Genomic DNA, 24,779 nt, shown 5'->3' with positions numbered 1-24,779 from the left:
GGCATTTGAAGTCCCATCAGACAGGGGCTCAGACCAGGTCCTTCTCTGACCAATGGGACAGGAGATCACACTGATGTGCCATGGCGATGGAGGTTCCCCCAGCACTATGTTGGTACATTCCACAGCTCTGCTCTAGACCAGTGGGACCACTGCACAACTCCTCCCTCCAGGGCTGCCTCTGTGTACTGCTGGCTCTTTACTAATACATAGTGCTGCTGGTGTGATTAGTCAGAAACACACACACACACTCTGCTGTCAGCATGGGGCTGGGCTGGAGGAAACGAGGCTATGCTGGCTGGTGTTTGGATCAGCTTATTAAGACAGCTTGTAGAAAAGCTCTGATCAGTGAGGTTACATGGTGTGTAGGCATTCTGCTTAAGGCTTTGTAAATGCTGCTGAATAATTTGCCTATTTGAGTCAATATGAGAATTAGCATTGGGAAATAGGGATTGGTAGAAACATTGCAGGTGGGTAGTGGATGGAGAACGGTTGGAGGTGTGCAGGAGAAGTAGGAAAACGTAAAGATGCTCAGATTGCTGCACCATATAAGTGGACCAGAGAGTGAGAGAAGAGTGGAGGAAGAAGAAAGGAGAGATGAAAGATGAGTAAATAGAAGGTGTGTGTATGGTGGCTGTGCCAGAGCAGCATTCTCCCACACCCCTGCAATTAGCCACTCTGCCATTGGTCATTCCATTGCCATGGGGACAGGGGACGGGAGGCTAGGGTCCTCCGCGCCACTTCAAGAAGGTAGCGCTAAGTACCTGGGACCAATTAGGTAGGGTGATGGAGGAGCCTTGGGCTGAGCAACATTAGGTTAGAGTAGACCCAGTTAGTATAGAGTTACGGTCATCATCACCATAATGATCCCAGGCATAGCTCTTAGCTTTACTGCCTTTCTAAAGGAAGCTGTGGAATCTTCCCACAGGCTGAGTAAAATCAAAAGTGTTCTTTTCTCAGGCTAAAAATAGCTGCTCAACACAAGGGTGCGTCAGGTTGACTTTCACGTATCGTACGAGGAGGGCATCAGATCCACGCAGCACAGAGAGGAGAGAGAGCATGCATGCTGCACACAGACAGATGTTAGCATCTTTAGTGTTGGATACAGAGCTTCTGATGGTGACCATTTGTAAGGAGGAAGAGTCTTATGGGCCCCAGCCCAGTGGACCGAGACAGACCAGAGGAAAGACACACAGACAGACAGACAGCTGGAAGAAGAGAAGGCAACTGACAGAAAGAGGGTGAATCCAGATAGTTCAGGCTGAGTGATAGACATGAAAAATAAAATAAAAAAAATAAAAATCCTGGACAAAATGAGGAACAGCACAAATGGAGGCAGAAAAATTAAAACAGACTAAATCAAAAGGGCAAAACACACAACAAAAATTATAACAGACATGATAACAGACCAAGACAAATAACCAGGGATTGATCAAACACCTCACTTGAGTCATTTCATGTCTGACTGAAAAGCCTGGTATCTCCTGAATGAAAATAAAATACCAAAATAGACAAATCCAGAGGCTTAAACCACTGACCAATGAGTCAAGTTGGATTCCCCAATAATGAACTGTGGAGGATTTCAATAAAAAAATGCTACATTTGAGACAGATGGACTAAGACAGATTGACAGACATGAACTGATTCATCTGGACTGGGGATACAAAAAAAGACAGTAAACACTTTCTCCTCATGAAAAACATGATGCTAAAGCACACTGACTAATGAGATGGGCTGAGGAGTCACGTCAAGGTCACTGTTATGGACTAGTCAGGCACAATGGTCTGGGCTACACCTATTAAAACAAGTGAGCAGACAACGGTATATGACACACACATCCATCACTACAGAAACAACATACTCCTCAGGAGAAATAGACCTAGCATAGACTTATTGAAGAACAGAGGTGGTAATGATGACTCACCAACCATAAACATACACTCATATGTGCTCCAGTCACACTGCTAGCAATCATTATCTCCGCATCACACTTCACTTCTCCACCCTTCTTCTCATTAGTCCATGTCTTTACCCTCAACTCAAGTTCAACTCACATCTTCCTGCATCTTCCATTCTACTCTACCTTTTTTCATTCATTGTTACTCATACACCCTGTTGATCGGTTTCCTTTTCTCATCCCCATTCCCTCTGTATCAATCTCTCCCCTCCCTCTCTGCTGTCACTGAAGTTATTCGTATTCACTCCCAGTGTTCAGGAGTAGTGAACTACATATAGGCCCAATGGGAGACCAGTATGGAAAAGTATGAAAATGTATGCACTCACTACTGTAAGTTGCTCTGGATAAGAGCATGTGCTAAATTACTAAAATGTAAATGTAATGTTATTTAACTACATTTTGCAGTAGCTTGGTGGTAGTTGAACTAAATTCAAATCTTGGTAGTGTTTTCAGTAGTTAATTACTTTTTTGCTATGTAGCGGTGTAGCTACCTACCAGAACCACACTACATTCTCTGTGCACAAAAAAATTTAATCTAGGTGAAGTATGGAAGAATTCCTTTCTTGTTTGGCATCAGACCTGCCTAATTCTCACATGAAACATAGTTTGCGTGTAATAGGCTAAATTACACATTCTGTTAACATCTGACTCCAGAGTGATCGGTTCTTGCAATTTGTAGTCTGACATTTCAGATTTAGATATGATAATTTATCACAAAGTAGTTGGATGTAGTTAACTACTTTTTTAAAGTAACTTTAGTTAAGTGAACTATATTATTCTTAAGGGTAGCTTTAGCAGCTTGGTAAAACTACAACACTACCCACTCCTCTCATAGATTTCTCTTTCCATTAGTAATGTTGTTCTCTGTCCCTCCCTTGTCCCTGTACTCACTGTGTAGTTGGGGTTTCCAGCCTGCACCTTCAGCTCAGCCAGCACCCAGATGCCGTTGGACAGTTTGATGGACATGTAGAGCATGTCCTGGCCCTCCACCGTGCGCTTGGCTATGGTGAAGATGTTACTGCCCTGCAGCTTGTTGCTGGCTGCATCTGTTTAGGGGGACAAGAGAATAGCCCTTGTCACTTCTTAGACTTGAAATATGCTTGAAATACACAGTTAACATTTTAAAACTCCCAGGCAAACAATGGTTAATCTCCATCTGCATATCATCTGGAAACAGTGTTTTACATTTACATTTTAGTCATTTAGCAGACGCTCTTATCCAGAGCAACTTACAGCTAGTGAGTGCAACCATTTTTTATTTTTTTTACAAAGGTTGATAACTAGCCTCGGGGTGTTGGTAGGCTTGTGTTACAAGCAGTCTACTGAGGGGATCAGACTGGAGCAATATGATGGCTCCATCTAAAATGCCTCCATGTAGAGAGCTGGACCTGGACCTTAAGCCATATTACTGTTCAGCTTTAATGGGAAGGGGCTTGGGGACGGCATTGCAATCAGGACCATAATGAAACCAGGCTGCTGTCATTAATCATCGGCTCTGGGAAGGCAGGTAGTAGACCAAGGTCTGGGTCCTTTCCCTTCTCAGTTCTTACTCTTTCTATAACCGTCCTAGCTCTATTTCTCTCAGAATTGGCTCTTTCTGAAACACAATTCTCTTTTCATGGTCTGTGACTTTACTCATCTGCAGAGAGCACAGATGAAACTTTGCCAGTCTAAGCCCTTGCTCTTGCATTCAAAATGGTAACTACATTTTCAATGACAGTGACTGTTTAAACTACCTGCATGGCAAATATATACTCCTTAATTAACTTGCCCACGGTGCGTGTGTCTCACTGTCACGCTACAGTAACGTCTCAATCATACATTTTCACCTTAAAAGGAAATTCAATCTATTCAGGGTAATATACTATAAGCCGTCATTAGTCATTTAGCTCATACCTGGCGGTTTTCATGTTCGTGTAAAACCAGTTTATCACATGTAAATAAGGCCAGCAGGCCATGAGTCAAACTAAATATATCCATTAGATACAGTGCCATCAGAAAGTATTCACATTCCTTGACTTTTCCACATTTTGCTGTTACTGCCTGAATTTAAAATGGATTAATTTGAGATTGTGTCACTGGACAACACACACACACACAATACCCCATGATGTCAAAGTGGAATTAGGTTTTTTGAATTTTTTACAAATCCATTAAAAATGAAAAGCTGAAATGTCTTGAGTCATTAAATATTCAACCCCTTTGTTATGGCAAGCCTAAATAAGTTCAGGAGCAAAAATGTGCTTAACAAGGCACATAATAAGTTGCATGGACTCTCACTGTGTGAAATAGTGTTTAACATGATTTTTGAATGACTACCCCAACTCTGTACCCAACACATAGAATTATCTGTATGGTCCCTCAGTCGAGCAGTGAATTTCAAACACAGATTCAACCACAAAAGACCAGGGAGGTATTCCAATGCCTCGCAAAGAAGGGCACCTATTGGTAGATGGGTAAAAATAAACACACATATATTGAATAGCCCTTTGAGCATGGAGAAGTTAATAATTACACTTTGGATGGTGTATCAATACACCCAGTCACTACAAAAATACAGGTGTCCTTCCTAACTCAGTTGTTGGAGAGGAAGGAAAGCGCTCAGGGATTTCACCATGAGGCCAATGGTTAGAGTTTAATGGCTGTGATAGGTGAAAACTAAGGATGGATCATCAACATTGTTATTTAGATTAGTATTGTGGAGTAACAAGAATGGAAAGAAAGAAGCCTGTACAGAATTAAAAATATTCCTAAACTTGCATCCTGTAATAAGGCACTAAAGTAAAACTGCAAGAAATGTGACAAAGAAATTAACTTTATGTCCCGAGCACAAAGCGTTTGGGGCAAATCCAACACAACACATCAGAGTACCACTCTTCATATTTTCAAGCATGGTGGTGGCTGCATCATGTTATGGGTATGCTAGTCATCAGCAAGTACTAGGGAGTTTTTCTTTAGGATAAAATAAATGGAATAGAGCTAAGCACAGGCAAAATCCTAGAGGAAAACCTGGTTCAGTCTGCTTTCCAACAGACACTGGGAGTCAAATTCACCTTTCAGCAAAACAACCTAAAATACAAAACCAAATATACACTGGAGTTGCTTATCAAGACAACATTGAATGTTCCTGAGTGGCATAGTTACAGTTGACTTAAAATAATCTTGAAAATCTATGGTAAGACTTGAAAATGTCTGTCAAGCAATGATCAGCAACCAACTTGACAGTTCTTGAATTTAAAAAAGCATAATGGGCAAATATTGAACAATCCAGGTGTGCACAGCTCTTAGACTTACAGCTGTAATCGCTGCCAAAGATTATTTGAATATATATTGACTCAGGGGTGTGAATACTTATGTACATTATATGTTTTTGTAGTTCATTTTCAATACATTTGAAAACATCTTTAAAAACGTTTTCACTTTGTCATTATGGGGTACTGTGAATAGATGGGTGAGAAAAAAAACATCTATTTAATCCATTTTGAAGTCAGGCTGTAACACAACACAATGTGGAATAAGTCAAGTGGTATGAATACTTTCTGAAGGCACTGCAGATAGAAACACGCCCTGTCAGAGCTGAAGTCTGTTTCCACAGCTCCACATCTCAGGTTACATGGCAAGCTGTCTTAACACATAAAGTAGCTGGTGCACATTCTCCTCCTCTCTCCTCTGCTCTTATCCCTCCAATGCCTTCTTTGTCTCGGTCTGTCTCACCTGAGTTGAGATGACAGTCTTTGATCTGGAACTGAGACTCGTTGTCGTTAGGAATGTCTTTCCATGTGGCCAGGAACACCTGTCGCTCTTGGGAGAGATACAAAGACGAGTTAAGATTGTGGGAAGGAATGAGAAACAAAGAGGAAAAAAGAAAGATGGAGAGAGCAGAATGTGAGGGAGACAGGACGAGAAAGCAAACGGAAATAAGAAACAAATGAAAGGTAAACAGTTTGTGGTTGTGCTGAACAGTGCCGTTCCTGCTGTGCTTTTAGGATCCGGAGCATTAGCTCCCAGCCTCCAGCAGCGTTCCTACTGCTCGCCCCATCTGGAGCCTCCACAGGGGGACAGACACCACCACATTCACCCAGATTGAGTCAACCAGAGTAGGAACAGAACAACAGGGAAAATTAAACCCAACATCACAGATGTGTGATCTGAGAGCAAATGCATGACTAGATAGTTATGTGTGCAGAAAACACATACACAAAAGGCTCTCCTGAGATTGACGGAATGGTCAGGAGCTGCCGTCGACCTGGTTTGAGGATATTGAAAGGAGACAGCAACACGATGATTCACTGAGTAGTCTATTCAGGCACACTCACCCATCTTTCCATCTTCCACAAACAGCATGCTGATGGGGTATTGGCAGCTGAAGTAGAAGACGTCAATGTTGTTCTTCACAGCCACCTGTTAGAGAGATTACATAGAGGGGAGGGAGAGAGAGTGGAGGGAAAGGATGGAGAGATGAAGGGGCAATCAATGACTCATTGTTTTCAAGTAGTCTGAAAGGATAGACAATGCAGGGCATGTGTGGGGTTATTGAACAAGAGAGGTTATTGTCCTGTTGATATAACACACGATAGCATCCGCTACACTCCGTATTCTACTAGACAAGGAGATGCTCTCTCCCTCCCTTTCTCGATCTGTCAGGTATGTTTGTTAAGGCAACATCTCTTATTCCTCCCTCACTTTCATCCCTTCTGTTTTCTGAGAACTGGAGAATAAAGATACTATGCTACAAATTGTTTTATTTATTTGTCCTTAGACCAGATGATGCCTAAAAAGGCAATTTGACTACATCGTCATTGAAGTTTAACATAGGGTGCCATTTGGGATGCATCCTATTCCCTATATAGGGAATAGGGTGCAATTTGGGACGCACTCACAATCTACTCTAAGAACTTTGTGGAGCGGTCACCGTATCGATCGGACTGCTCTATAGAAGAGTGATGAGGACAATGAGGTCGAGTTGAGCCTGCGGAGTGGAGGGGGATGACAGGGGAAATGCTCTGAATAATTTATGTATGGTACTCTGTGGACAGAGTGCCTGCCTGCCTGGCTGTCTGTACTGCAGTGGGATCCCTCGGTCTCCCTACGTCTCTCTCGAACCGTCACACAACTGCTGGATCATAAAAGTACATTACCTAAAGGAAACACATCACTGCTGCTAAACTATTTGTGTTTGTAGCCTACAGTACCATCATACAGGTCCTGGGCCTGTATGGAACAAATGTGATAGGTAAAGCACTTCCATCAGGTAAAGTGAGAAAGTGACTGTTGGCTAAATAACAGCAGGTAGTGTACAGAGAGGCCCCTGCTACTCCTCCTCCTGTAGGAATACAGCTGGCTGGGAGGAGAAGTGCTGGGGTCAGGGGAAACAGAGCAGAGCCGTGGCGTAGACTTGAGCAGCAGTGTGCCCTCTCTCTCTCTCTCTCCCTTATTTTCTATTACCAGCTGCACAATGTTCCATCCTTCCACCACTTAAGTCATCGGAGGACTGCTCTGATCTAAAGAGGCCCTGTCTCTGTTGTTTCTCAACTAATAACTAAAGTTCCAGAGGCTCTCCCATGTCATATTTCATCTTTTCTATAGCACAGGAATTTAAATAACAACCTGACAGTATTTGAACATGATTTGAGGTGAAGCCAAGACAATGAGGCTGAACAAAATCAACTGTGGACTGTGTTTTATAATGAACAAGGCATATGTAAAGGCCAAAGCTGCAATCTCATGTGGTAACATTTAGTCAACCTGACAGTTACAAGAGTTTCTGCAGTAGGGTTGAATATTTTCCTGGTATTTCACAAAATGTTCCATTCCGAGAATAAATCACTTTACTCCCGGGTAAAGAGGTATTTCCTGCCAAACCGGAAGTGTCATTCTAAAGTATATAAACCATATAAATATGTCTGGATTTGATTAGAGCTTTGATCAGCATGAAAATTCAAGTCTGATGCTACCTGAGCCTGATGAGCCATACATTAAATACATTATGGAGCTCTACATTAAACATTTTATGAGCCCAAGTCCAAAAAAGCCCATATGATTGTGCTGTTATCCAATACGTAGCCTACCATACATAAGCCTACGCACGACAGAAAAACAAAAGCACATAGATGTAGCCATGCTCTCTTGAATGAATAAATTAAACAAGTGCCAGTAGGCTAATCTTTGACTGTGGACTGCATTACTGTACTGTATTATATGGACTGGAATTACGTATCTCGTTCAAACTGGGGGAGAACATGTGATGTGGCCTACAAAGTTACAATTATAGGCTAGTGAAATTGATTTTAAATTTGTATACAGTACCAGTCAAAAGTTTGGACACACCTACTCATTCAAGGGGTTCTTAATTTTACTATTTTCTACATTGTAGAATAATAGTGAAGACATCAAAAATATGAAATAACACATATGGAATAATGCTGTAACCAAATCAAAACATATTTTTTGAGCCACCCTTTGCCTTGATGACAGCTTTGCACGCTCTTGGCATTCTCTCACCCAGCTTCATGAGGTAGTCACCTGGAATGCATTTCAATTAACAGGTGTGCCTGGTTCAAAGTTAATTTGTGGAATTTCTTTCCTTCTTAATGCGTTTGAGCCAATCAGTTGTGTTGTGACAAGGTAGGGGTGGTATACAGAAAATAGCCTTATTTGGTAAAAGACCAAGTCCATATTATGGCAAGAACATCTCAAATAAGCAAAGAGAAACGACAGTCCATCATTACTTTAAGACATGAAGATCAGTTGCAGCTCAAATAAATGCTTCACAGAGTTCAAGTAACAGACATATCTCAACATCAACTGTTCAGAGCAGACTGCGTGAATCAGGCCTTCATGGTCAAATTGCTGCAAAGAAACCACTACTAAAGGACACCAATAATAAGAAGAGACTTACTTGGGCCAAGAAACACGAGCAATGGACATTAGACTGGTGGAAATATGTCCTTTGGTCTGACGAGTCCAAATTGGAGATTTTTGGTTCCAACCTCTGTGTCTTTGTGAGATGCAGAGTAGTTCAACGGATTATCTCTGCATGTGTAGTTCCCACCGTGAAGCATGGAGGAGGCGGCGTGATGGTGTGGGGGTGCTTTGCTGGTGACACTGATTTATTTAGAAATCAAGGCACACTTAACCAGCATGGCTACCACAGCATTCTGCAGCGATATGTCATCCCATCTGGTTTGCAGTTAATGGGACTATCATTTGGAGTACTGGAGTGAGTTTTTGGAGTGATGGAGTACTGCATCAGATGACCTGGCCTCCACAATCACCTGACTTCAACCCAATTGAGATGGTTTAGGATGAGTTGGACCACAGAGTAAAGAAAAAGCAGCCAACAAGTGCTCAGCATGTGGGAACTCCTTCAAGACTGCTGGAAAAACATTCCTCATGAAGCTGGTTGAGAGAATGCCAAGAGTGTGCAAAGCTGTCAAAGACAAAATGGTGGCTATTTGAAGAACCTCAAATATAAAAAGAAATGGTTTGGTTACTACATTATTCCATGTGTGTTATTTCATAGTTTTGATGTCTTCACTATTATTCTACAATGTAGAAAATAGTAAAAATAAAGAAAAACCCTTGAATGAGTAGGTGTCCAAACTTTTGACTGGTACTGTAATTAGTAGGTTGAAGCATATATAGGTATACCTTTCATAATATTTCCTCTAATGTGGTGCGAGGTGTGTATTATAGCCACCTCTTTCTCTCTCCGTTCCTTGCTTCCTTCATCGCTTTCAACAGTTAAAAGGTACAGTTTAAGTCGGAAGTTTACATACACCTTAGCCAAATACATTTACTCAGTTTTTCACAGTTCCTGACATTTAATCCTAGTAAAAATGCCCTGTTTTAGGTCAGTTAGGATCACCACTTTATTTTAAGAAATGTGAAATGTCAGAATTATAGAGAGAATGATTTCTTTAAGCTTTTTATTTCTTTCATCACATTCCCAGTGGGTCAGACGTTTACATACACTCAATTAGTATTTGGTAGCATTGCCTTTAAAATTGCACAGCATGATGCTGCCACCCCCGTGCTTCACGGTTGGGATGGTGTTCTTCGGCTTGCAAGCATCCCCTTTTTTCCTCCAAACATAATGATGGTCATTATGGCCAAACAGTTTTATTTTTGTTTCATCAGACCAGAGGACATTTCTCCAAAAAGTACAATCTTTGTCCCCATGTGCAGCTGCAAACTGTAGTCTGGCTTTTTTATGGCTGTTTTGGAGAAGTGGCTTCTTCCTTGCTGAGCGGCCTTTCAGCTTATGTCGATATAGGACTCGTTTTACTGTGGATATAGATACTTTTGTACCGGTTTCCTCCAGCATCTTCACAAGGTCCTTTGCTGTTGTTCTGGGATTGATTTGACATTTTTTTTGTCATTTAGCAGACGCTCTTATCCAGAGCGACTTACAATTAGTGAGCGCATACATTTTTCATACTGGCTAATCGAACCCACTTTTCGCACCAAAGTACGTTCATCTCCAGGAGACAGAACGTGTCTCCTTCCTGAGAAGTATGATGGCTGCGTGGTCCCATGGTGTTTATACTTGCGTACTATTGTTTGTACAGATGAACGTGGTACCTTCCGGCGTTTGGAAATTGCTCCCAAGGATGAACCAGACTTGTGGAGGTCTACAAATTTTTTTTCTGAGGTCTTGGCTGATTTCTTTTGATTTTCCCATGATGTCAAGCAGAGGCACTGATTTTGAAGGTTGGCCTTGAAATACATCCACAGGTACACCTCCAATTGACATCATTTGAGTCAATTAGCTTATCAGAAGCTTCTAAAGCCATGACATCATTTTCTGGAATTTTCCAAGCTGTTTAAAGGCACAGTCAACTTCTGAACCACTGGAATTGTGATAGTGAATTATAAGTAAAATAATATGTCTGTAAACAATTGTTGGAAAATTACTTGTGTCATGCACAAAGTAAAGTAGATGTCCTAACAGACTTGCCAAAACTATAGTTTGTTAACAAGAAATTTGTGGAATGGTTGAAAAACAAGTTTTAATGACTCCAACCTAAGTGTATGTAAACTTCCGACTTAAACTGTACATACATTTAATTGTCCTTATCTTCATCATTGTAATGACATCCTTGAATAATATAGGACTAGAATAAGATGCAGTCGGGTATCACTTCACGAAGATTGAATGGTTATATGGGTCTGAATTAGGGCTGACCCCATTTCATCGACTGGTTGATTGTTTGGGTCAATTGGCTGTTGGTCGACCGAGATTTCTTTAGTCGAGCAGTAGCAAAAAATAAATACAAAAATCACGGTGTACAAGACACCCATCTGATTAACGCCTGTCTTAGTGGACTGATCCACTGTGGAGGTGGTGGGGATGGCACAGTCCATCAGTCTAAGACAATTGCTACTGAAATTCTATATGGTCATATTATGTAAGAACAATGTTGCAACACAAATAAATAATTTTATACCAAATGCGCTTTCTCCTGGGTTGGATAGTGGTCGCTGTCCGCGGTTCTGAAACAGATCAGTGTGCTGTTGAATTGGTGCCTTTTCCTAGACCATGTTGCTTTGTGCATAATAGCAAAGTTAACCAGCATATTGGTGTTGAGAACAATGCAGCGGAGGCAGCAGCAGAGTTAGGAGACAAGAAAACAGACATTGCCTTAATTGTCTAAGAAAAGTGAGGAGAGGAGAACCCAACTTAATTAGGTCTATAATCAATAGCTTAATTGATAAATGTGCCTGGCTTTAGAAATCACCATATCTACAGAAATAAGACAGATCCTGCTTCGGTTTGAGTGTTTAATAGCCTACTGATTCCGTGAGCACGAAGCCTCGGCCAACCACAACATGTCGGATAAACAATTTCACAAATTCAGCTGTTTCTAAATCTTTGCTATCCTGTAATAAAGGCTTTACACTTTTTTTCATTAGACCAGCCTCTCTGGTATTATTTATAATTTATTTAGTGTTGTTTACACTGTTCCAAATTGTCAATAAAAAAAAAAAAGTATAATAACTCTCCCTTTTCCGCCTTGTTATCATTATGATCATCATTACAAAACACTGAACAAAAATATAAAACGCAACATGTAAAGTGCTGTTTTATGATCTGAAAAAAAGATCCCAGAAATGTACCATAAGCACAAAAATAGTATTTATCTAAAATGTTTTGCACAAATGTGTTTACATCCCTGTTAGTGAGAATTGTATCCTTTGTCAAGATAATCCATCCACCTGACAGGTGTGGCATATCAAGAAGCTGATTAAACAGCATGAACAGTACACAGGTGCAGCTTGTGCTGGGGACAATAAAAAAGGCCACTCAGAAACGTGCAGTTTTGTCCAGAAACACAATGCCACAGATGTCTCAAGTTGAGGGAGCATGCAGGAATGTCCACCAGAGCTGTTGCCAGATAATTTAATATTTATTTCTATACTATAAGCCGCCTCCGTCATTTTAGAGAATTTGGCAGTACGTCCAACCAGCCTCACAACCACAGACCACGTTTAACCACGCCAGCCCAGGACATCCACATCCGGCTTATTCACCTGCGGGATCATCTGAGATCAGCCACCCAGACAGTTGATTAAACTGAGGAGGAGTATTTCTGTATGTAATAAAGCCCTTTTGTGGGGAAAAACTCATTCTGATTGGCTGAGCATGGCTCCCCAGTGGGTTGGCCTGGCTACCAGTCGTGAAATCCATAGATTAGGGCCTAATGAATTTATTTCAATTGACTGATTTCCTTATATGAACTGTAACTCAGCAAAATCTTTGAAATTGTTGCATGTTGTGTTTACTTATTATACTGAACCAAAATAGAAATGTCATTCATTAGTAGGCTTAGTATAGCAGCCTTGTATAACCACCATCGAGCTGTAGGCCTAAGAGAGCATCCTGTTTAGTCTTAATTCCGTAACTTACTTAGGCCTATATTTCAATACATATAGGCTACTGTACCAATCAATCATTTATTTGTTCATGTCATCACACAGCATAGGAGTCATTCATGATTTGAAATGCAATCAAGCATTTCAGTTTTAAAATAAAATAAAGCAACCATTGAATAATTTGCGTGAACAATAAATAGGCCTAAACCGTTCCATTTCAGAAATTGCATTCACTAATGAATGCGACTGTTTAGTCTTTGCTGTAATAAAGGCTTTAAAAAACAACAACGTTACAACATACTCTGGTACACTTAATTTATTTAGAGTAGTTTCCAAACGGTCAGAAAACGTCTTGTAATCTAACAGCACCTGTATGGCACAGATAATAAACACGCAGCGCTTGCTCCTTACCTTCTTTTGATCTCCAGTATTTTCCACAACTAGTCAAATTTATTCCACACATCTGACTTCCCCTTTACCTCCTGAGCAACCAGTAAACGTTCCCCTGTTTCAAGTTTGTCACGTCCTCTGCATCCATTTTGCTGTCAGGTGTTAAGTTGTTCAGAGTTATTTATTTATTGATGTGATTATGATATGCTATAGGTCAGGCCCCATCGGTCACGTGCATGCGATGCATACATGTGTCACGTAAAGAGAGCAAGGGTTGAGGGAATAGGGAATGTTTTTCCTAAACAAATTAGGGATTTCGGTAACACAACTTTCAGTCAGAAATGGTTGTAATTATGTTGCAGATTCAGCAACACAGACAGCGCGATACACACTGTTGATGTTCTGTGGTGGTCGCTGCAGCAGGGAGGAGAGGGACAACGTGTGCTATTCACACAGTCATTCACAGTTTTTTTTTAACACAGCGCAGCAAGTCTGAGCCAGGCCCAGCACAATCAAATAAATTGTGGTCAGACTCCCTCTAGCCATTTGTGTGTCTTAATTATTTCATCAAACAGTTCACTTAAAGCATCAGACAAGCTCAGTGCATATAGTTGATTTGATAAAAAAAAAAACATATAGGATGTGTCTATATGGAAAAATACAAGTTTAAACATTGACCAATCGATTGGCCGAAATATCAGACGACTCTTGGTCGACGTCGGGGACAGCCCCAGTCTGAATAATTAACTGCTATAGCCTACCGCCATCGCACGTTCTCTTCTTTAAAGTTCTATTGGCTGATGTATTTAACATTCAGCAAACAAGAGCTTGCATCCCTCTTTGAATAGTCTATTAGTATAAGAAATGCTAAAAATAAAAATGTCCAGCAAGCTATTCTAGTATAGCTTTTCCTGGGACTCCAAGAGCTAAGTAGCGTTTTTTTAAGTAGACAGGGCAACAGAGCGGAGGTGCGTATTGCGCAAGAGTCAGAGGCTATAATTTAGAAGCTTATGCATAACCCATCATTCACTAGCTAAATTTAAGGCTAATAATGCATTGAATGTATTACCTGAAAGAGGTAGGCCAGGACATCTATATATACAGGGAGTGTACAAAACATTAGTAACACCTTCCTAATATTAAGTTGTACCCCCTTTTGCCCTCAGAACAGCCTCAATTCGTCAGGGCATGGACTCTACAAGCGTTCCACAGGGATGATGGACCATGTTGACTCAAATGCTTCCCACAGTTATGTCAAGTTGGCTGGATGTCCTTTGGGTGGTAGACCATTCTTGATACACAAGGGAAACTGTTGAGTATGAAAAACCCAGCAGCGTTGCAGTTTTTTACACACTCAGACCGGTGCACCTGGCACCTACTACCATACCCTGTTCAAAGGCACTTAAATATTTTGTCTTGCCCATTCAACCTCTGAATGGCACACATACACATTCCATCTCAAGGCTTAAAAATCCTTCTTTAACCTGTCTCCTCCCCTTCATCTACACTGATTGAAGTGGATTTAACAAGTGACATCAATAAGAGATCATAGCTTTCACCTGGATTCACCTGGCCAGTCTATAGCCCGGACGGGATAGGTTTTACTGGGGGAGCTCAGGTAATGTAATTATGTGCATGAGCACAAATCACCACATCCGTAATTTTAGTCCCGTCCGAATCTTCCATGTCAGTAATTCTTACTTGGCAGGAAGGTTATTATCCCATATATATCCTGTGCGAATCGTCATCCCTGTGTTTTGAAGGATATTACAGAGTTTAAAACAGGTGCTGCACCCAGTTTGGGTAAGAACATGGGAACAAATTTATGCTTAAAACAAAAGTGCTATGCACATAGCCTACAAATGGATCTGTTTTGTCACATATCAACTTTCCAAGTGCCCATTTCTCTTTCGCCAAATACGTCAGTTAATTCAATGTGTGCAGGTTACAGTTCATGGTTGTTATTGATATGCATTATTATTTTGACTTTCTCAGAACTGAAGGCCATTAGGACAATATTAGACTATCCCTAGACATTTAAAACATCTTCACGCCTAGAAGAGCCTCCAGGCTTCCGTCATAATCGTCCATTTTGAATGAGGAAAACAAATAATTACTAGGGCAGTTTGGTAAAGCTAACCCCATCCGAATCGTCCACTGGAAAAACGGACATGCTGGGGTAGTAATTACATCACCTACGTTCTATAGTAATACTAGTCCCGTGTGAATAGGGCTTTAGTCATGGAAAGAGCAGGATGTTTTGTACACTCAGTGCATCTCAATCTTGACCAGGATTAGGCCAATCTAATTTGAATGGAATTGATGGAGACAGAAAGACTGCGAGAGAGTGCTTGCGTGCGCGCTGATTTAAACAACGATATTCGAGTGATAGGCTCGTTTTAAAACTCTTAACAATGAAAGAATAAAGGTGACCCCTGAAAGCCAGATGAAGACGTGTAAATTACACACACATTCAGTCATTATATTATTGTAGCATAGGCTATGCTGCAGCAAATGTAGTCCTACCTTTCAGAAGAACAAAAGTTACCATGATGAACTGCACTCACCATGAGCGTCGATGATTGATCATGCAGATAGCAGAGAGTAGGCCGTTGAGAAGCCAGATTTAGACATCACATATAATTTAACAGTGCCATTTCACATCATGCTGTTCATCTAAATAATTTATTATAATTTACAGGTTTCTTGCAGTTATTTATCCCAGGAAAAGGGAGTGGGTTTGGGTGGGATATCTCGGTAACCCGGTTCCCGCTATTCAACCCTAGTCGGCAGCAACCTAGTCTCCTGAAACATCCTGTACAACTAACGTTGTGGGAAAGTTACCTGCAGGTTGTTGAGAGGGTCCATCTTCATGACTGGCCCGACAGTGCTGAGGGGGAGGCTGACTTCAATGGTCTGGTTTGGGCCGAGAGGGGTGAGGACCTGGAGAGGGCCGGCAGGGGCCAGTCCAAAACTAGAGAGAGAAGAGTCCCAGTCAGAACTAGAAAAAAAAAAAATCACATTCACACCAGAGATGGTTTCCTTATGACAGTCATATAGACTGTGACTGATGTTCCTCTCACCTGTTCCTGTTGAATTGGATGGCGAAGTCAGTCATGACGCTCATGGCCTTGTTGGTGAGGACCAGCTCCATCTGGATGACTCCAGCACGCCGGGCGAAGGTCCCAGAGATCTCCAGACCTTTAGCCTTCATGGCTGGGAGCCACACCTAAGGATAGAGGATACCATAAGGGGAATGTCTCTACAGCTTGTAATAAATAATAATAATATATTTTATTTGTCAGACACCTTTCAAGGCACCCAATTAAATCTCACATTAACAGTAGACCTACATAAAATCAGGAGCGAGGAGGAGTGTCTTCAGCATGATCATCTAGGAACATACAGTCCATTCGGAAAGTATTCAGACTCGTTGATTTTTTCCACATTTTGTTACATTACAGCCTTATTCTAAAATTGATTAAATTGTTTCCCCCCCCCCCTCAATCTACACACAATACCCCATAACGACAAGCAAAAACAGGTTAAGAATTTTAAACTTTTTTATACTGAAATATCACAATTATATACAGTACCAGTCAAAAGTTTGGACACACCTACTCATTCAAGGGTTTTTCTATATTTTTACTATTTTCTATGAAATAACACATGGAATCATTTTGTAACCAAAAAGTGTTTAACAAATCCAAATATATATTATATTTGAGATTCTTCAAAGTAGCCACCCTTTGCCTTGATGACAGCTTTGCACACTTGGCATTCTCTCAACCAGCTTCATGACGTAGTCACCTGGAATGCATTTCAATTAACAGGTGTGCCTTCTTAAAAGTTAATTTGTGGAATTTCTTTCCTTCTTAATGCGTTTGAGCCAATCAGTTGTGTTGTGACAAGGTAGGGTTGGTATACAGAAGATAGTCCTATTTGACAAAAGACCAAGTCCATATTATGGCAAGAACAGCTCAAATAAGCAAAGAGAAACGACAGTCCATCATTACTTTAAGACATGAAGATCAGTCAATAAGGAACATTCCAAGAACTTTGAAAGTTTCTTCAAGTGCAGTCGCAAAAACCATCAAGCGCTGATGATGAAACTGGCTCTCATGAGGACCACCACAGGAAAGGAAGACCCAGAGTTACCTCTGCTGCAGAGGATAATTTCATTAGAGTTACCAGCCTCAGAAATTGCAGCCCAAATAAATGCTTCAGAGTTCAAGAACAGACATCTCAACATCAACTGTTCAGAGGAGACTGCGTGAATCAGGCCTTCATGGTCGAATTGCTGCAAAGAAACCACTACTAAAGGACACCAATAATAAGAAGAGACTTGCTTGGGCCAAGAAACACGAGCAATGGACATTAGACCAGTGGAAATCTGTCCTTGGTCTGATGAGTCCAAATTTGAGATTTTTGGTTCCATCCGCCGTGTCTTTGTGAGACACAGAGAAGGTAAATGGATGTTCTCCGCATGTGTGCATTCTGCAGCGATACGCCATCCCATCTGGTTTGTGCTTAGTGGGACTATAATTTGTTTTTCAACAGGACAAATTACCCAACACACCTCCAGTCTGTGTAAGGGCTATTTGACCAAGAAGGAGAGTGATGAGTGCTGCATCAGACCCCTATACTCAGTACTTTGTTGAAGCACCTTTGGCAGCGATTACAGCCTCAAGTCTTCTTGGGTATGACGCTACAAGCTTGGCACACCTGTATTTGGGGAGTTTCTCTCATTCTTCTCTGCAGATCCTCTCAAGCTCTGTCAGGTTGGATGGGGAGCATCGCTGCACAGCTATTTTCAGGTCCCTCCAGAGATGCTCAATAGGGTTCAAGTCCGGGCTCTCGCTGGGCCACACAAGGACATTCAGAGACTTGTCCCAAAGCCACTCCTGCGATGTCTTGGCTGTGTGCTTAGGGTCGTTGTCCTGTTAGAAGTTGGGGGATGGTGCCAGGTTTCCTCCAGATGTGACACTTGGCATTCAGGCCAAAGAGTTCAATCTTAGTTTCATCAGACCAGAGAATTTTGTTTATCATGGTCTGAGAGTACTTTAGGTGCCTTTTGGCAAACTCCAAGCGGGCTGTCATGTACCTTTTACTGAGGAGTGGCTTCCGTCTGGCCACTTCCCTGACCAAGGCCCTTCTATCCCGATTGCTCAGTTTGGCCGGGCAGCCAGCTCTAGGAAGAGTCTTGGTGGGTCCAAACATCTTCCATTTAAGAATGATGGAGGCCACTGTGTTCTTGGGGACCTTCAATGCTACATAAATGTTTTGGTACCCTTCCCCAGATCTGTGCCTCGACACAATCCTGTCTCGGAGCTCTACGGACAATTCCTTCGACCTCATGGCTTGGTTTTTGCTCTGACATGCACTGTCAACTGTGGGACCTTATATAGACAGGTCTGTGCCTTTCCAAATCATGTCCAAACAACTGAATTCCCCACAGGTGGACTCCAATCAAGTTGTAGAAACATCTCAAGGATGATCAATGGAAACAGGATGCACCGGAGATCAATTGAGTCTCACAGCAAAGGGTCTGAATACTTACAGTGAGGGAACTAAGTATTTGACCCCCTCTCAATCAGAAAGATTTCTGGCTCCCAGGTGTCTTTTATACAGGTAACGAGCTGAGATTAGGAGCACACTCTTAAAGGGAGTGCTCCTAATCTCAGCTTGTTACCTGTATAAAAGACACCTGTCCACAGAAGCAATCAATCAATCAGATTCCAAACTCTCCACCATGGCCAAGACCAAAGAGCTCTCCAAGGATGTCAGGGACAAGATTGTAGACCTACACAAGGCTGGAATGGGCTACAAGACCATCGCCAAGCAGCTTGGTGAGAAGGTGACAACAGTTGGTGCGATTATTCGCAAATGGAAGAAACACAAAATAACTGTCAATCTCGCTCGGCCTGGGGCTCCATGCAAGATCTCACCTCGTGGAGTTGCAATGATCATGAGAACAGTGAGGAATCAGCCCAGAACTACGCGGGAGGATCTTGTCAATGATCTCAAGGCAGCTGGGACAATAGTTACCAAGAAAACAATTGGTAACACACTACGCCGTGAAGGACTGAAATCCTGCAGCGCCCGCAAGGTCCGCCTGCTCAAGAAAGCACATATACAGGCCCGTCTGAAGTTTGCCAATGAACATTGAATGATTCAGAGGAGAACTGGGTGAAAGTGTTGTGGTCAGATGAGACCAAAATTGAGCTCTTTGGCATCAACTCAACATGTTTGGAGGAGGAGGAATGCTGCCTATGACCCCAAGAACACCATACACACCGTCAAACATGGAGGTGGAAACATTATGCTTTGGGGGCGTTTTTCTGCTAAGGGGACAGGACAACTTCACCGCATCAAAGGGACGATGGACGGGGCCATGTACCGTCAAATCTTGGGTGAGAACCTCCTTCCCTCAGCCAGGGCATTGAAAATGGGTCGTGGATGGGTATTCCAGCATGACAATGACCCAAAACACACGGCCAAGGCAACAAAGGAGTGGCTCAAGAAGAAGCACATTAAGGTCCTGGAGTGGCCTAGCCAGTCTCCAGACCTTAATCCCATAGAAAATCTGTGGAGGGAGCTGAAGGTTTGAGTTGCCAAACGTCAGCCTCGAAACCTTAATGACTTGGAGAAGATCTGCAAAGAGGAGTGGGACAAAATCCCTCCTGAGATGTGTGCAAACCTGGTGGCCAACTACAAGAAACGTCTGACCTCTGATTGCCAACAAGGGTTTTGCCACCAAGTACTAAGTCATGTTTTGCAGAGGGGTCAAATACTTATTTCCCTCATTAAAATGCAAATCAATTTATAACATTTTTGACATGCGTTTTTCTGGATTTTGTTGTTGTTATTCTGTCTCTCACTGTTCAAATAAACCTACCATTAAAATTATAGACTGATCATGTCTGTCAGTGGGCAAACGTACAAAATCAGCAGGGGATCAAATACTTTTTCCCCTCACTGTATGTAAATAAGGTATTTCTACTTCGCTTTGTCATTATGGGGTATTGTGTGTAGATTGATGAGGAAAAAATAATAATTTAATCCATTTTAGAATAAGGCTGTAACATAACAAAATAGTATCAATATTATATTAAGTGTACTACCATAGTCCATGGAGACTCACTGTCTTGGGAGGAATGTATGCTCCCATCGGCATGCCAACCCCACCTCCGAGGTCAAACAGATCTCCTAGGCCGCCTCCCACAGGGGCGTTTAGAGAGGCTGGCATCACAGCGGGAGCCACGCCAAAACCAGCCCCCATCTTTGGATGAGAGACCATGTTAAACAAGAACTGAACATCCAAAAACTGCACTGAAATATTATTTCTCAAAACGAATGTTTAAACAACCAGGCAACCGGTAAAGCTTACCGCAGGACTCCCAACAATATCTCCTCCAAGCTGAGGGAAGAAAGAGAGGAGTTCAGTTTATACATTATTAGAATGTTACACCTTATTTCCAGCAGGTTAAGTGAGATGCTAGAGGAAGACTGAGGAAGGGAGGTGGGTGTGTGTGTGATGAGGGGTTGCTAAGATAACCATGTTCCATGACATATGAAAAGCATGGTTTAGACTGGGGAAGGTGAGATCATAGACAATATAACAGTCTTCTATATCTATGATGAGAGCTACTGGAGGGTGATGGAGGTCGAAGAGCGCAGGATGAGCGTCATGTTTTCAGGTTCATTCAGATACCTCCAAAACTGTAAATGCCAACTGTTTGCCAGCACAGTGGTCAGTTAGGTGGTTACACAGAGAATTCGGTATTGGAATACATCATACTAAAAAACATTTCATGAAGAGATCAGTGCAAATGAATACAGAATACAGCTAGCTAGCTACACAGTAAGTAAGGGCTTTTGGAACAACAAAAGGACCTACAAAGGTCTGAGGCCTGAAATAAACCTAGAAGGAACTAAAGAAACATGTCGAGACGATGTGAAACATCTCTGATCTAGTACAACAGACAGTGACACTGCAGCTAGAGATGATGAGGTCACAGTAGAGCACAGGGTACCATAGGGGGACTCTAGTCTAGTCTGTTTAAGAGCCTCTACTGATGCCCCTCAACCAACCTCAGCAGGGGGGCTGTATTCAGTAGAGCTGTGGTCAGGGGGGCTGTCAGTGTGACTGTAGTCAGTGTAGGTGTAGTCAGTGTGGGTGTACACTGGCGACGGGGGCTGAGGTGACGGAGACTGTGGAGTGTCCGTCCGTGTGGGAACATGTGGCTGGTGGGAGGATGAATACAGTAGGGTTGTCATGTTAGATGTATTCATTGACATGTAACAATCAGGATACATCAAGCACAGAGAAAGAATATTGAAGAGGTGAACACAGCACACAGTTTGATAGTATATACACTTGCAGATACAGCAATGATAGTGCGTTACTACTAGGCTTGGGTGTTATACTGTATCCCGGGGTATTTGGAAAAGTCACAGGATATTTTTTCATTAGTGTCAAGTTTTTTCCAATCAATTTTAATATTTGTAGCTACGTTTTATGTTGTTACCTGCAGTCAACTTGTGCAATACCTTAGGAGATAAAGCAGATTGCGTTTTTCATTTCACCTTATTTTAAATGATGAAGCTTACCGTAGTTCCCCAGAACATTTGAGCCAGTCACATGTTTATTTGTAAATGGCATAACGGGAGAAAGGGAGCTGGTGAGTCCATAGCGTTCTATATCTGTCGGCCAGTCTCTGTTGTGCGGCGCACATGAGGTGATGAAGTTACACTTGTATGCAATTCACTACTAAATGTTTGCCATCAGTTATCTTATAATGGCTTTCTGCCTGAAGTCAAAGAGCTCTGGATGAGTTCTGTACAGCTGCCATATTTTCCCTGTGCTTCCTACCAGCGTTTTTTCTCTCTGCCGTTCTTCTCCCATCTGCTCAGCGTATACATGCTGCTCTTCCTTCAGAAAAGCATGATTCACAACTTTGTTAATTTGTACAATTTCTCTCGTTCACTTGTAAATGTCCACACTCACCAAAATGAAATTCTGTAGCTAATAGCTATGCGTGTATAACTTTATGTTCTGGATTTGCGTGTCTTTGCAATCAGTTTGTTCGTTTTTGCTCGGTAGCATTTAGGTAACAGCATCTGTGATTTCACTATTAGTTTGTGCAAATTTTGTTAGCATTCTGTAACAGACACCCAATGGGCTTTTCTTGCGTTTTTAGCGCTCCCTTGTGTGCTCTGCCGGTACTACCGTAAATCCCAGTATGAGAGAAGGATGGTATGACAATATGAAAATCTGGATACTGCCTAAGCCTAGCTATTACATCTAACTAATGGTGATGTGATACTCTATAGCTATGCCCTCTCCCTCCATGTACTTTAGTTACCGGTTCAGACTCGTCCATCTGCAGGTGTTGCATAAAAGAGAGGAAAACACTCAAGTCAAAAAGAAAGAAGAAAATGACTGTTTGCAGAGACCATTTGACCCAGACAATGTTCACTGGTTGACCAGGGGTAGCGGCACAGCAGCCTACAGTGAGGTACCTACCAGGCTGTCCAGACCTCCACCCAGGAAATCCATGCCCCCCATCTGCATGCCGGAGGTGGTGGGTGGGGGGACAGTGTTGGTGGAGGGTGCCAGGTCAAGGTTGAGCAGGTCCCCCAAGAGGTCCCCCTGGGAGGGGATGATTGAGGGAGCAGCCTCAGGGGCAGAGCCCACAGCAGCATTGACCACATCTGGGCTCTCCGTACCCTCTCCTCTGGGAGATGGAGAGACAAGGACAGAGGGAGTTAGAAACAACTGCTAAGATTCACCACAATAAAAGGGGCATTTAAGAACTTCACTTGTTTAACCTGGTTTGAATTCCTAAATGCAATGTTTTGTGCTAAAATTTTAAATATAAGCCTAGTCCCAGCCTAGCTAAATTATCTGGAACTCTTGATTCAATAAACCAACAAGCCAACCCTGCTTAAAATTGGTCCTAAAGTTATTTGAGGGAACACCACTGGCACCTCTTAAATGCAATGAAAATAACAACAATTAAATGGCATTAAGATGTAATTTAATCAGCTCTGTGCAATGTGTTGCACTTCATGTCTGCTGGGAACACAGCCTCGTGAGATCTGTCTCTGACTCATCGAACGTGGCTTAAGCCAGTATACAGTAAGGTATGCTTTACACAAAGTAAAAACTGGGTTTACTCTAGATAATAAATAGGAATTATTTAGGCGTAAATACCACTATTTAGGGGAATTACTCCGGCACAAATAAGGTGTTTAGTCAGGGAAACTGAAGAGGGCCCTATGAGTGAGTGTGTATGAGTGACTCACGATCCAGTGCGGGCGGGGAGCCTCTTGTGCATCACGCCGCGGCTGCCCTCCACGAAGGCGCTGGGAGGCTTGTGGTAGACGGACGCCAGCGTGCCGATGTGGCAGATGAGCTCCTCCAGCAGGGTGGGTTCAATCAGGTCCGTCTCCTCCGAGATCAGAGGCTTCTCGGCCAGCACCACCTCCTTGGCAGCCACAGGGTCAGTGGAGAGCAGACGCCAGTAGATGTAGCCACGGTCTCGCAGGTCCGGGTTGTCAGAGTCCTGCACACAAGAGATTGAGAGGATGACTGATGTTGTGCATAATAAATACTAACTGCGTCACAGCCTCCACTCTCTGCCTCTCAGTCTGTTCTTCTCACTTATGTCATGTCAGATACTAAGCAAATAAGAGTTAGGTTAGGTTCAGTTCCCTGAGTGGTATAGCTAGAATAATCTACTCAGTCAATAATAGGACAATCCTAGTGAAGATTTGAACAGTGTCAGCAAGGCTTAGAAGTAAGACACGAGGAACAAGGACATAAAAACAAGAACATTGGGAATATATTTAATATGTTTGGTCCTGGCAGCTTCCTGGCAGTGTTGAAACTCCCCTGGCACTAAGCTCCAAAGTTAATGACAACTCCCACAGTCTGAGGAGAGTCTGTGGAGGGTGATTAACTCCACATAAAACACTGCAAAACAGACACACTAATAACACCCAATATATAAAAACGGGTCCAATACACAAATAGAGCTGTTCTTCATCTAATGCATCACTCAAACTCATGGACACTCAGTCTCAGAAATGGCAGGGTACCGTCTATGCTGACGCTATCACACTGGCTGTCAACTTGACACATTTCAATATGAGTATCCCACTTCATCAATCATGTGGCTTCAGCAGTGCTGGAATGGCTAGGCACCATCCTTAAGCAGATGCCAGGTGAATGCGTCAATTCCATTTGTGGGAGGGGGAGAAACCCAAATAAAAGTAGCTGTTTCAATAGCTTCCCAGCAGGCTGGTTATTTAAGGAGTGAATTACGTCAGTGCTGGCAAAGTGACAGCCACAGGAAGCACAGTAAATAAAATGTGCCCTTGTTGTCAGGTTAGTCAAGGACATCCCATAGTAATTAGACCAATAAATACCTACAAGCATTTAGACTACCCCACCAAGATCACAGCCCACATTTAAACTGGGTTGTTCCCATCTGCCTTTGAGCAGAACACAACCTTCCCTTTTTCCTGTTGTGTTGCTTAGCATATTTAGGAT

The 24,779-nt window shown here is 42.3% G+C and overlaps 1 protein-coding gene across 4 annotated transcripts in view; it reads right to left on the bottom strand.

The window, feature by feature from the left end:
- LOC121584895 (AP-1 complex subunit beta-1) overlaps positions 1 to 24,779 on the bottom strand; it is a 42,743-nt gene that overhangs the window by 2,907 nt on the left and 15,057 nt on the right. For 2 of the 4 annotated variants that reach the window (XM_041901119.2, XM_041901118.2), the window contains exons 13-23: positions 23,531 to 23,790; positions 22,749 to 22,959; positions 22,588 to 22,605; positions 21,314 to 21,466; positions 20,610 to 20,639; positions 20,364 to 20,501; positions 16,303 to 16,448; positions 16,064 to 16,193; positions 6,271 to 6,355; positions 5,669 to 5,755; positions 2,846 to 3,000 (exon numbers count right to left, since the gene is read on the bottom strand). In XM_041901119.2, the coding sequence (XP_041757053.1) occupies positions 2,846 to 3,000; positions 5,669 to 5,755; positions 6,271 to 6,355; positions 16,064 to 16,193; positions 16,303 to 16,448; positions 20,364 to 20,501; positions 20,610 to 20,639; positions 21,314 to 21,466; positions 22,588 to 22,605; positions 22,749 to 22,959; positions 23,531 to 23,790 (1,413 nt within the window). The remainder of the gene's footprint in view (positions 1 to 2,845; positions 3,001 to 5,668; positions 5,756 to 6,270; positions 6,356 to 16,063; positions 16,194 to 16,302; positions 16,449 to 20,363; positions 20,502 to 20,609; positions 20,640 to 21,313; positions 21,467 to 22,587; positions 22,606 to 22,748; positions 22,960 to 23,530; positions 23,791 to 24,779) is intronic. The other 2 variants (XM_041901120.2, XM_041901121.2) reach the window with 2 other exon arrangements.

This window comes from Coregonus clupeaformis, chromosome 16, assembly GCF_020615455.1.
Source record: "Coregonus clupeaformis isolate EN_2021a chromosome 16, ASM2061545v1, whole genome shotgun sequence".
Classification (NCBI taxonomy): domain Eukaryota; kingdom Metazoa; phylum Chordata; class Actinopteri; order Salmoniformes; family Salmonidae; genus Coregonus; species Coregonus clupeaformis.
Note: the sequence above shows the minus strand (reverse complement) of the source record. Positions and strands in the feature narration are given on the sequence as shown.